This window comes from Salvelinus sp. IW2-2015, linkage group LG15, assembly GCF_002910315.2.
Source record: "Salvelinus sp. IW2-2015 linkage group LG15, ASM291031v2, whole genome shotgun sequence".
NCBI lineage: Eukaryota > Metazoa > Chordata > Actinopteri > Salmoniformes > Salmonidae > Salvelinus > Salvelinus sp. IW2-2015.
Window position 1 is genome coordinate 49360093 of NC_036855.1, and position 13331 is coordinate 49373423.

At 45.2% G+C, this 13331-nt stretch overlaps 3 protein-coding genes across 7 annotated transcripts in view; 2 read left to right on the forward strand and 1 right to left on the reverse strand.

Moving 5' to 3' along the window:
- kifc3 (kinesin family member C3) overlaps nucleotides 1–13331 on the forward strand; it is a 262215-nt gene that overhangs the window by 191400 nt on the left and 57484 nt on the right. The window lies entirely within an intron of this gene.
- Nucleotides 7–3661, forward strand: LOC111974399 (homeobox protein DBX1-A-like). The gene is made up of 3 exons (XM_024002118.2): nucleotides 7–50; nucleotides 1684–1886; nucleotides 2066–3661. Exons 2-3 carry the CDS (start codon nucleotides 1758–1760, stop codon nucleotides 2393–2395), a joined length of 459 nt encoding a protein of 152 aa, XP_023857886.2. The 5' UTR covers nucleotides 7–50; nucleotides 1684–1757; the 3' UTR covers nucleotides 2396–3661.
- LOC111974400 (neuron navigator 2-like) overlaps nucleotides 3459–13331 on the reverse strand; it is a 12545-nt gene continuing 2672 nt past the window's right edge. The window contains exons 2-14 of the mRNA XM_070446842.1: nucleotides 12410–12600; nucleotides 9632–9804; nucleotides 9372–9525; nucleotides 9086–9263; nucleotides 8700–8890; nucleotides 8374–8551; nucleotides 8040–8275; nucleotides 7639–7793; nucleotides 7474–7545; nucleotides 7044–7240; nucleotides 6619–6737; nucleotides 6193–6396; nucleotides 3459–6050 (exon numbers count right to left, since the gene is read on the reverse strand). Coding sequence (XP_070302943.1) covers nucleotides 5925–6050; nucleotides 6193–6396; nucleotides 6619–6737; nucleotides 7044–7240; nucleotides 7474–7545; nucleotides 7639–7793; nucleotides 8040–8275; nucleotides 8374–8551; nucleotides 8700–8890; nucleotides 9086–9263; nucleotides 9372–9525; nucleotides 9632–9804; nucleotides 12410–12600 — 2174 coding nt within the window. The 3' untranslated portion in view covers nucleotides 3459–5924. The remainder of the gene's footprint in view (nucleotides 6051–6192; nucleotides 6397–6618; nucleotides 6738–7043; nucleotides 7241–7473; nucleotides 7546–7638; nucleotides 7794–8039; nucleotides 8276–8373; nucleotides 8552–8699; nucleotides 8891–9085; nucleotides 9264–9371; nucleotides 9526–9631; nucleotides 9805–12409; nucleotides 12601–13331) is intronic.

A 13331-nucleotide genomic window follows, 5' to 3' on the forward strand; every position in this document is an offset into this window, starting at 1 on the left:
CTTCGACGGATCCTTCCACCCCGCCTTCTTCAGGTCTACATATTTCCCAGGTAAAGAACTAATCATGCACGTTCAGACACCGTTGAATTGCACTTTGCGCACAGTTGATACTCACCCCTCGGCTGGGAAAACGTTCAGAACTTTTCATATCAAAATGTTTCGTTGAACGACTTTCCAAATGGACTCGAAATAATGCTTTGAATGCTTTCTGCAAAGCTCTGAAAGTGGCACCTTTTTGCACATGCCCTGTATAGGCACTTAGCTTGTGAACTTTTCAGCGCTTTCAGAGTGGGTGGGTGGAATTGATTCCATTTGCACCTACTTCTTTGCAGCTGAGATCACTGATCGCTAATACAGCCCTCTGTTCCCCAAATGCTAATTAACCAATTATCCGAAATCATTACGGTTTAATTTCGAGGCGGGATGCGGGTCGGGCTCGTTCCCCCACCGTCTCATGCATTAAGGTCATTTTGGAGTCTCCTCCGCACAGTCCCGCGTTTTCCCACAGGGCAGGGGCACTGGGCCACTGGCTGCCAACAATGCTTTCAGCACCATGACCAATTTGGTCAGCTCCCCCCGGCGCAAGCCACCCACGCACCCCAGAGTGACTTCTACCAGGCGGGCAAGAGGCGTGGACCAGTCATACACTAATTTCCCTATTAGGCGCCATTCACAGCTCTCAATATTCTCACAAGACCACATAGCTTGTTGTTGTGCCTGATTATGGGAAGTGCAACCATGAGTTGTGGATATGGAGGTAGTCTTAGCCCAAGTTATTTGGCAACAAATGGTAGGTTTACAGATAGGCATACATTTGCAAGTGTGCTATAATTAAGAGGCTTGGAAATAAGTATTCTTTGCACGAACAATAATCAAATCAGTGCACATTGAAACATTTCAGTGTTTTACTATATCCCTAACCTGAAAAACACACCATGCCTTTACACGTCCCCCTTCGTCTCTCAGTTTTTAAACTCTGGGGCCAATCAACAGGGCGAGATAAAGCATAATCTCTTAGAAAAGTCTATAAAGTCGCTAGTCCGTGCTTTCATTCAGACAAACCATAATGGAGTTGGAGTCTTTTCATGGGCTGCGCTGAATACCTCCACAAAACAGCTCGAGCGGCCTGAATAGCTTTTCGTGTTCATTTAATGAAAATGATTTGAGGGCAGAAACAAAATGCACCCTGGGCCCCTCGGCATCAGTATTCAGGTATGCAGTGGTGTTTAGTTTGAAAGTGTAAATCTCCTTTTGTTGCGATAATATATGGCCTTCGCAGCCTGTCCAGAGTCTTTTCTGCGTTAGTTCATTACTACACAATTACCGTTCACGGTTTATTAACTCCTCTATCCGCCCTCGCGGGGTTCCTTAAAGGATACGCTGCCTCTTTACCATACCAATGCGCCTGGGGACCGACCAATGTGCTAATTAGTCACCTCGTGCCATTTCACTCAAAAAGGAGATGTATCCCGCGGCCAAAGGGGAGAAGCATATTCAATCATAACAGATTGCAAAGTTTGTACACAAGTGTAAAAAAAAGTAGGCTAGTTGGCTAAAGAAGTAGCTTTCCAGGGGACCGAGGTTAACGTCTATTTTAAGCCTATTGCTACTTTTTGGCGTGGTTTTATGAATGAACAGTGTTTATTTGTTGAATTAACGTTTCCCCCCTCTCCTCTTCTGTAGCATCTTCATCCGTCGTGCCCATCCCCGGGACCTTCTCTTGGCCGCTGGCCAGCAGAGGGAAGCCGAGGAGAGGGATGCTCAGACGGGCAGTGTTCTCTGACGTGCAGCGCAAAGCTCTGGAGAAGATGTTCCAGAAGCAGAAATACATCAGCAAACCAGACAGGAAGAAGCTGGCCTCAAAGCTCGGTCTCAAAGACTCACAGGTAAATCATTTACTTTTATTTGCACAGGGCGAAGCTGTGCGTAATACGTGCGCAATTACTCTTAACGCATATGCATGCTAAAGTTGATACTGTTTGTATTAGTGAAACTCTCTAATAAAGTCAACCTCTACAAACTTAAACCGAACTAACTGGTTATACTATTCCTTCTCCTTCGCCAGGTTAAAATCTGGTTCCAGAACCGCAGAATGAAGTGGAGGAACTCTAAAGAGAGGGAGCTCCTGTCTTCGGGAGGTTGTCGCGAGCAGACCCTGCCCACCAAAACGAACCCACACCCAGACCTCAGCGACGTCGGCAAGAAGTCCTCCGCGGATGAGGACGAGATGGAAGAGGACCCATTCGGCGCTAGAGGCGCGCCTGGCCTTTGCCATTCCCCCGCAGCGGGGCACGAGCTGTCCAACAGCGGCGGATCGAACCTCTCGTCGCCATCTCTCTCCAGCAAGCACTCGGAATTCTCAGAATCGGATGAAGAAGAGATCACCGTTTCTTAATTGATTTATAACAACTCAAAGATATGTTTATAAAACGGTTATCCTATGTGACCATGTTTGCAAGAGGCTGTATCCCTTAATTTAGGCCCAACTACTAGAAATGTATTTATTTCATATTCCACAATATTTTCAAACAATCAACTTCTGTCAAATCAAATTAGGCTACATCCATGATTCTTTCTTATAAAAATAACTGCAGGGTTTATTTTATAGAAAGGGCCGGCTCTAGCCTTTTTGGGGGCCCTAAGGGAGATTTTGTTGGGGGGCCCCCACCAGGAGGGCATTTTTTTTTTTTTTGTGGCCCCCCTCTTGACAGCTGCGTTTTAAAGTACATTTCCTTCAATTCTATACATTTTGACAAGTGGCGAATGGAAAATGTTGCAGTTATAAAGAAAGTTTTCAGCAGGTCTACACACTTTGCCATGGGGTGGAAAGAAAATGTGGCAATTTTATAACACATTTCATGCAATTCTACTCATTTCCCCATGGAGTTGTAAGACATTTTTACAGTTTTAAAGCAATTTTTCTGCAGTTCTACAAATTTTGCCATGGTGTGGAGGGAAAATATTGACATTTTATAATAATGTCATTAAATTCTACTCATTTTGCCATTACTTGTCATGTTAATGATAGCTGAGTGAGAGTGATTAATGGGGCTCTGGGCCCGGTCGGGATTCGGCCATGATTTTCTACAAGTTTAGATGACTGGCTAGACTAACTTACCAATCTAAAAATTGTTTGCAGGAATGGCTAATTGAGTGACTGTCAGTGACTGACAAAACAAGAGGAAAGCTGCTGATGCACAACCAAATTTCAAACTTGCACCTTGTGTATTCTACTATTCTAACTCTCAACAGTAAGTTGAGAACCTGACTGAGTTCAAAAAATTATATAGTGGGCCCTAGTGGCCCTAAGCGACCGCTTATATCGCTTATGCCTGGAGCCGTCCCTGTTTATAGGATATACTTAGAAATTATTTGCTGTTTTGCACAGCTCTTTCAATTGTACAGTATTTTGTACAACTATTTGTATGGATATTTTATGCCAAGAAAATGGAGTTACCTGGACTTACAGTTTTTATTGAAAAGTGTAGACATTTCGTGCATAATTTATACGGATTTGTTAATTCAATGTACTGTGTGTGTGTGTATATATGTGTTAATATTTCACTAAGTTTGTTATTTCAATGTACTGTGTGTGTGTGTATATATATGTGTTAATATTTCACTATGTTTTGTACAAATACCAAATAAAATGTAACAGTTACATGGTATAACTTCTGTTACAAAATGGAAATGAACAACAACAAAAACATCAAATAGATCGATAGGTTTATGTCAGTAGAGAGCCATAATTGATAGTCACATTGCATTAATTAATAAATAACCATGATTTTTATTGAATCACAAATAACTTAAGACTAGTACAGTGGTCTTCAGAATCAGTTCTCCAAGCTCTGGAGAGAACATTGATGATAAACTCAACACACCTGCTCTGATGCAAAAGAGACTGTACACAAAATACTCATTTTCAAGTAGTTACAAATTGGCTAGAAAAGTCATCAAAATGTTGCAAGGTAATCAAGTATTTACACTGTTATGTTACATATGTTTTTTTGTTTTTGTTGTTTTTTTACATAGCAAAGAAGGCTACACATTCATTAAGTTTTAAGAACATGTGAATTCAACAGCAACTCCATTCATTTCACCATCCAAACTTCTCAAAGCGAGCAGGTTGTTTCACCGGTGGACATACAGACTGACAAACACATAAAAATGTTTGTTGTTGTTGTGCTTGCATTTACCACGACAAGAGACACTCTCCAAAAGTACAGACACATTTGATTTGATTTGTAAATTAACAAAGACTGTACCAGCTCCCCCCCCCCAAAAAAATGATTCACAAAATCTGTTCACTTGCTGTACATCTCTTGGCAGTGCTGAAAAACCTTAAAGAACTGACATAAGGCTTGGCTTCAATTTTGAGTTCGAAATGAACGTTGCATAGGTTTGATGACTAAGAACACTGAAAGATAAATGGAAGCGATGCTGGAAACAAATAACCTAATTGGACCAAAAAACACACTTCTCCTCCTAGGGTGAAGGTTCGGAGGAAAGGGGACAATCAATATACACATTTCTGAAGCCAAGGGGAAAAAAATCTGTTTTGACCTGAAGCCAGAACCATTCGAAGTCTTTAACTTCTCCCATTTTGTACTCTCTCATTTGTACCTTTTAAACATGACCTCAAGTAAAATGACTTCAAACAAAGCAGCATATACACATGGTTACATATTCACTCAACGTGTTGTCATGACAATAATAATCACACGTCACATGACCAAAACAGACAACACAGATGGCCAAGGCGTAAAGGGGTGTATAGAAGGTAGATGAGGTATAGAGATTAAAACAATTCCTTAATAAACATTCCCCCATACTCATTACATACCCATTACAAAATGATGTGTACTTTGAGCACCAACCAAATGTACTTCTCCATCTCACAAGTTGTCCTTAGTAAGTTATATGCAAACTTTGACAAACTTCTCAGCATTGGGAGTAATACAATTCATGACATGTTATTGAAGCCACAAGTCCCTTTCCCCTTTCAAGCCCTAATAACCTCTTAATAACATGGCATTAGTGTTTGATATGACGATAGTCGACGTTGCTCTTCAAGCCCACCTGCCTAGGCACAACGCAAAGAGAGTGTCGACTTAAAGCCCTGTAAGTTTACAGCCAAAAAAGACTAAATTAAAAAAAGTAGCTAATGCACCAAGTCTGTTACAAAAAAAGTAAGGCATCCTAATTTAAGTTCAGTCCAGCACCAAAGTAGAGACTTTCGTCTGGAGAAGAAACTTATGCTACGGCGACCCGTTTGGGACAAAAGGAGTCACATGTAGGGGCAGGTGAATGGTGATGGGTGTGTGTGTGTCATTGGGGGCATAAGGAGGCATTGGGAACCAGTGAATTTGGTCTCTGTGGAGATGACGAAGATGAGACCTCCAGCACCATGCTCCAAAGGAAAGGGCCTGTAGCTCAATCTGTAGCCCAGTTTGGAGCACTGCAGCTGGGGAAGAGCCGCGAGGAGCCTGGCTTGCTGATGTGGTGGGTTTGGCTCAAAGATGCAGTCTCTATGTTTTCTTAAATAAGGAGAGCATGGTACTGATGCTGATAAGGAAAACGGCGAAGATGATGAAGATGATGCACAGTGTAAAATTCTGGTTTAGGTCAGTTGTTTGTCTAAATGGTACATGAGGATTGGATGTAGGAGAGCGGTTGGCCATGACGGTGCAAAAATAGAACAGTGCAGCAGCTTTCTGTTTCACTCCTGTTTTTTTCTCTTCAGTTCTTCTCTCATTTTGGGTGACCTGCACCCATAGTGTTCTTGATATGACAATTAAAGTGGCTTGATTTTTTGTGGACGTGAGCTTGAAAAACACATTCAAAAGAAATGTTGTATTGACTGAACATAAAAACGTTAACTGAATGTATTTTTGTCTTCTTAGGAAGGGGGAGGAGTCGGATCACAATGTTGACTCCAGTGTCGAGTCCAGGATGTCGTGTTGGCGACTGTTGCTATTAGAGTCGCTGTCGTATCTCTGAGGGCTGGGGGAAGTGGCTGCTTCCTTCAGCCTCATCAGCATATTCATCTGAGGACGGAGACGCAGGGATCAAAGGTTAGCGTGAGTGTGACTGTGTTGTCTCCTGGATCTGCAGTGCCTGCTTGTGTGTGTGTGTGTGTGTTATGTGTACACTTGACCTGTTTTGAGCATTTGCGTGCACGTGTCTCACCAGTGGGTCTGCGTCACAGTCGCTCTGTGGCGGCTCCTTCCTGATGCCCTCCCTGGGGGCGGAGTAACCGTCGAAGCCTACATCTTCTGGGCGGAGCTGCAGCAACGGGGGCCAATCAGCAGGTGTGGTGGGTGTGGCTGACCAGGGGTAGCTGTCAATCACCCAGCATGCAGGGTCCTCCCACGCTGACCTACGGCCGTACAGCTACAGAGAGGGAGACGGATGGGGGGGAGAGAGCATTATAAGTATCAATGTAGAGGAATGATAATAATATCATAACTCAGTGAGTGCCATACATAATGCAAGTGCGTGTGTGTGCATATTTTTTCTATTTTTGTGACTGATATGTTTGAGTGTGCATGTGTGAATGCACATGCATGTGTTGTACATGTGTGTGTTGCATGCCTTTGTGTGTTTATAGCCTACCTGCAGTCCCTCTCTGATTGCCTCCAGCATGTAGGGGATGATGGAGTAGTTCCAGAGGTCAGTGAACCACACCCTGGAGCCAGCCACATCCATGGGACATGACAGGAAGAGGCGTGGCCCTGGGGAGGCAAAGGTCAAAGGTCAGATGGATGTTAAACAGTGCCTTTCCTTCCAATCCTCATTTGGATAATGAGTTTATGGCCAGATGAGGTTATGAATATTGAGAATATTGTGACCAAAGCACAATTACATGCATAAAACACATCATATTCCAAAATATATTTTTGTCAGATGTTCTCCGAGCACAACATTTGCCTAATGTCAAGATTAGTCCACAAATCTCAAAATTACTGTGCTTATCTTTTCCATTCATTTTGGATTGGGGCATATAGCTGGTTTATGACATCCTTGCGTTTTCGACCTACCGATGGTAACGTCAGAGGAGCTGTGTGCCTCTAGGAAGCGGTTGAGGTGGTGCCAGACGCGAGGGATCCAGTCGATGATCTGTACCAGCTCCAGGGTACGCTTGCGGCTGCCGATCTCCGTCTCGATCAGCTTCCTCCTCAGATAGCGACCAAGGAAGCCCTTCACCGGCTCCAAGTGATTGGCACACAGCACCCACCTGGTCACATATGCAAACAAGAGAGAGAGGAGGAGTTAATAGGTTAGTTACTCATTCATGAATACAGCCAATGAAGACACTCCATCTTTCCATTCGGAAGGAATGGAGAGAAGGCAATGGATCGCCGCCCAGTCTGTTGCTGCCACCTAGCGAAGACTCATGCAAAGTGCATTTCAAATTGAAACATTTTACTGTTTCATTTCAGTTACTATTGAACTGTTGAGTTAGCCTACCTGAAGTTATGGTGGAGTTGTAGGTTGGGGGCAGAGGATGTGGCCTGGCTCATAGTACCGATGATGTAGGGGCTGGGAACAGAGAGAACACACACATACAGAAAATCAACACATTTACAATAAACACAATTGTGTGTGTGTGTGTGTGCGCGTGCGTGTACTCACCAACATTGGTATTTGCAGTTGAACACTCCATTGAAGATCTCTCCCAGAGAGGAGACATGGTGCAGGTTATCCAGTATGACCACTAGAGGGCTCTCTGTCTCTGGTCTGTCACTGCTGCACTGCTCAGCTAGGCCTGACAGGTACTGACGCAATTCCTAGAGAGAGACAGAGACAGAGAGACAGACAGAGGAGGTTTACACATCAAGTCTTTTTTTCAACACACAAAACCCCTGTTGAGTTGCTTTATTAACATAGACACACTTTTTCGAGTTCTGCCTCCAAGATACATGTCTAATATAACAGAAAAAAAAGGGCAAGTTAATCGTCACATCACACAAAGTGTCGTCTCGCCAGTCGGTGCCCCATGCTTCGTGAGGTGCTTCAAGGGCATAGCTACGTACCTTGCTCGACTTGTGGTCCACGTTAAAGGTGACAACGGAGTGAGGGGTCAGGGGTCGGCCCTCCAGCAGGAGCAGGTGTCTTGCCAGACGATTAGCCAGGTGTGTTTTACCGGTGCCGCTGGGGCCAGAGAGAATGACACGGCGGTGCTCCCTCAGCAGAGACACGTAGCGCTGCAGCATGGGCTTGGGGATCAGCGTGTCAAACACCAGGCAGTCCACACTCTCACTGCTCACACCTAGAGAGGGAGAGAGAGGGAGACACTTACACAGAGAACACAATACACACCAGACTGTCAGGAGAGACAGACATTTAGAGAAACACACGCGCTCATACCTTTGAGCCTGATGTTGATGGTGTCGCTGTCTCCAACCAGGTAGCCGCAGGGCAGCAGCTCGGGGGTGTGAGCGGCGCCGGTGTTGCTATGGCGATGCACATCCCCAATGTAGTATCCCTCCACACTGTCACAGGTCAGCCCCAGCTGGCTGACTGGGTCCACGTGGGTGATGTACTCCTAAAGAAGCAGGAGGGCAAAGGTCAAGGGTTAGGTGATATGCAACTCTACTATGAATTTCTTGTGCCACTTATTTTGATATTGGAAAGATAAATAAAACGAATGAAACCTTTATGCGCGAATTAAGTCATTCAGTCAAAGTGTTTACCTTGAAGAGGCGGCGGACCACCCCGTCCAAGACGTCCCACTTGGTTTTACCACTCACACCGATACAGCCAATCAGGAAGTGGCGAGCCCTGGCCTCCTGGGAGAGGTCCTCGTCCAGACTGACCACTATCTTCACGTGTCGTCCCTCTTTCCTCATCACTCCATCTCCCACTGTATCATCCAGCAACATGTCTGAGAGAAGAGAGGAAGAGGAGAGTGAGACTCACACGTACACCCGTTCACAAAAAAAACAACTATCAGGCAAACACACTCTCAAAAGGCAATCACACCCAAACACAAACACAGACGTACACACACTTAAAAAAACGCATGCTCACACATTTACCCAACTGTACAGACACCCACATCAAAACATGCTGTTCTCACCCAGGCTGGTGGACTCGGTGAGGTTGATGCTGTGCTGGGACAGGCCAGGCCCTGGCGCAAGGATGTGTGTATGGTGAGGGGGCGAAGAGGAGATGGAGGCCTGGGAGGGGGCTCTGCTGCTCCCCGTACTCTCCAGCTTCAGACGGTCATTCTCTGCCTTCAGTTTCTCTATCTCCCCCTGAGAGAAAACACAGGAAGCAATAGCAACAGCAGGTCAAGAAAACAGTGTGTGAGCGTGTGTGTGTGTGTGCATGCACGTACGATTCAGCGTGTGTGTGAGTGTTACCTGCATGTGGTTCATGGCCTCTCTGAGCTGGTCCAGTTGGTGGGCTGAGCTGAGAGCCTCAAGGCGGATGTCCGTCAGCTTCATCTCCTTCTCCCTGAGCTCGCTGCGGAGCTGCATCACGGTCTCTGCCTCACCGTCCAGACAGTCCGACAGCCTACACACAGATGCTCATTGATATAACTTGTACATTTTCTCTCTCTCTCTCACACTAGACACGAGCACACATACGCACGCACACACACACCGCACCGTATACGTACAGTGAGTTGGATTGTGAGTTCCTGAGCATGTGGCTGGAGGTTGTGGATCCATTGTGGGGGAGTTTGGGGGATGAGGGGAGGGAGGAGTCTGTCATCTCCTCTATGTCAGAGTGGGACGAGGCGGACTTGGGAGACTTCTTCTTACTGAACGCCTGCTTGAAGGAGCTCCGCAACTGCAGGCGGGAGAGAGACAGAGAGGAGTGGAGGGTGAGTGTATGTGTGTGTGTGTGTGTGTGAGAGAGAAGTGTGAGGATACGCTCCCAAAACAGACGGGGAGCAAGGGAAAGCAGGAGGAAAGCGGAGGAAGGCAGCTGTGAGGGGAGTGCCTGAGTAAGTGAGAAATAGATCAAGAAAAGAGAGAAGGGAAGGAGAAGCAAAGGGAAAGTACTAGTGCTATAGGGAGGCCGTGACTTGAGCTTATGCTCTAAACACAAATGAATCACTGTCAGGTGGTTACTGTGTGTGTGTGTGTGTGTGTGTGTGTGTGTGTGTGTGTGTGTGTGTGTGTGTGGTTACAGACATCCAGTCCACTAACCCCACCTACTGTGTGTGTATAACTGTATAATGCACTGTAGACTGTAGAGAGATCTAACTACACTGCAGTGAATAGGACTAGAAAAAGAGCACCTAAGGCTGTTGTGGAGACTACCAGTTTCATGTAACTTGAGCGTACAGCTAAAACGGTACAGTATGTTTGCTACACGATTACCGTGAAATGGTCGCATTAGAATTGAGCCTTATATTACGTTTCTGTTTCAGAGCAGACTCAAAGTCACACCGGGAAAGGAAGCAGGATAAAGAACACGACCGGAGAAGAAAAGCAGAGGGATGATTGAGGACAGGAGAGGAAGGAGAGGGATTGTGTTAGTAACCTACAGAGTGCAGGGGGCTAGGTTAAGGTTAGCTCGAGGTTAAGCTGCCTTTTGTTTTTTGGTATTTTTATCCACTCTTACCTCATAGACCTGCCATATGAAGCGATAGCACAGAGGAAGACAGAGAGAGAGAGAGAGAGAGAGAGAGACACACAAAACAGCAGAGGTTCAGTGGGGAGTGTGTGAGCGTGTTAGTGGTAGGGACACAGCCAGCGTTCAGTGGAGGCTACAGAAAGTGCACTGTGGAAAATGCTCTCAGGGATGTCAAAAGTAAAATCTTAGGAATCGGGAGCGCAATCTACACACCTCAGAACTTGTATCATTAGAATCTCTGAACAGGGTACAGAATAGAAGGCAATTCAAATAGAATGTACGCACTCGAATAGGAATGCAACTGTTCGGCACCATAAGATACTGAATCCATTTGCTTCAACCCACACTGGTTCAGACTGATGTCCTTCTAATAGGAGGCTCATTTTACGGTCCACTACCCTTCTTACCATGATACCTCACAGACAGCCCACATACATACACCCTACATACATACACCCTACCACATATGGCTTATCCAATCCGCAAATGATCAAAGGACCACCTATTGTCTGTGCAAAACGCACGCGAGAACCACAGGCTCTCTGAGAATAGCTCATTATCACTAGAACTTAAAGATGTCACGTGACTTTCGCTTGTTGACACTGCCTATAGACAGTACACCCGGCGACACAAAGCGGATTAGGATTGGGACAGTAGTATTCGATGATACATCTATAGAGCTACAAATATAGAAATTCAAAGCTAAAGCCAATGCTGTGATTGGGGGGGGTCACTGAAGGGTCACTTCAATGTTATTGCATCTACGGGAAAAAGAGGATAGGAACACAAATCCCTAGGGTCTAGACAGGTTCAATAGCAGCCAATACCATGAAGCAATTAGAGTGGGGCTCAATTCCATTTCAAATCCCATTGGAAACCAAATTCCTCTATAGGTATATAATACAATTTCTGAAATGTTATTGGAATTGAGCCCAAGTCCGGAGGATCGACTAGGAGATAGATTTGCTACAGACACTACAGCAGTGACACACTGGGTATGAAAGCAGCGCTTACAGCAAACAATCAGCTTATCAAGATACTGTAGATGTAGGCAACAAAACAGAGTCTAGTAGTATCGTTAGAGTCGCAAGCGTAGCTGTTTCCATCCAGCATCTTTGAAGCGGTACACATACAATTACTTGGCACGAAAGCTTTCAGGTTGATCACTATTTTGTTGCCTACAGATATCAACATAAAGGCACACAGCCTAAAAGCATCTATAGTAACCTAAACACAAATAGGATGCATACATCATCATCTTCAAACTGTCCTCCTGTGCAAGACACGATCTGTCAGCAACAAGGAGCAAGAGGGAACACAACAAGAAATGGAACAACGTTAACTTCCTGTATCAACAGGAAATTGAAAATATTCGAATATGTTCTGTTTCTCTATTTCATAAAACCCCTACAATTGTAGATCTAGGTAACATACCAAATTACACACTATTCCCTATATAGTACACTATTCTTTTAACAGGAACTGAGTCTACAAGGGTAGCTAATTGCACTGCATTCCCCTTGGCCCCTGTGCAAGATGCCTGAGAAAGAGACCCCAGAGTGTGAGTTACAAACACATAAATACATATATAGAGAGACGAAACAAGTGAGACAGAGACAAACCTAAATACAAGCTGTTAGATTTCATTTGGCGTAAGATATGTTTGTGTGTGTTGTTTGTTGTGTGTTAGTGAGTGATCATGATCATACTCAGTTCCAGTGTGTGTGCCTGTGTGTGTGTGCGTGCGTGTGTAATGTGCATGTGTGAGTGGGAGTGTGCGCGTGTGAGTGTGCGCTTGTGCATGTCTACATACCCAGTTCTTCTTGTTCTTGTTCTTGTTCTTAGCGTCGGAGTCCATGTTGGATCCCACACTGGAGTGGCTGGTTGCACTGGCAATGCTGCTGACGCTGTCTGACGAGTGCTGTCTCCTCATCCGTAGGTCTGGCTGCTGCTGCTGCTGCTGCAGGGGGCTGCCATTACTACCACCACCACCTGAGAAAGAACCTGAGAAAGAGGGGAGGAGGTTGAGAGACAGAGAGACTTGTTTTAAAGACTCGGAAATAATACAGTATCACAGCATTGGGAGAGGTCTATAAGTTCACCTTTTTTGTGTGCAAATGTATGAAAAATAAAAACGAATACTTTATTTACAAAAGTATTCAGACCCTTTGCTATGAGACTCGAAGTTGAGCTCAGGTGCATCCTGTTTACATTGATCATCCTTGAGATGTTTCAACAACTTGATTGGAGTCCACCAGTTGTCAATTGAATTGATTGAACATGATTTGGAAAGGTTGGCCACCCGGCCAAACATAGCAAATGGTGGAGAAGGGCCTTGATCAGGGAGTTGACCAAGAACCCGATGGTCACTGAAGGAGCTCCAGAGTTCCTCCGTGGAGATGGAAGAACCTTCCAGAAGAGCAACCATCTCTGCAGCACTCCACCAATCAGGCCTTTATGGTAGAGTGGCCAGACGGAAGCCACTCCTCAGTAAAAGGCACATGACAGCACGCTTGGAGTTTGCCAAAAGGCACCTAAAGTACTCTGACCATGAAAAACAAAATTCTCTGATCTGATGAAACCAAGATTGAACTCTTTGGCCTGAATGCCAAGCGTCACATCTGGAGGAAACCTGGCACCATCCCTACGGTGAAGCATGGTGGTTGCAGCATCAAGCTGTGGGGATGTTTTTCAGCAGCAGGGACTGGGAGACTAGTCAGGATCAAGGGAAAGAT

Excerpts from the sequence above, each read along its gene's own strand:
- LOC111974399 (XM_024002118.2), top strand. The coding sequence starts at position 1,758 with ATGCTCAGACGGGCAGTGTTCTCTGACGTGCAGCGCAAAGCTCTGGAG. Across the intron at positions 1,887-2,065 it reads TCGGTCTCAAAGACTCACAG|GTTAAAATCTGGTTCCAGAA; the intron begins GTAAATCATTTA and ends CTCCTTCGCCAG.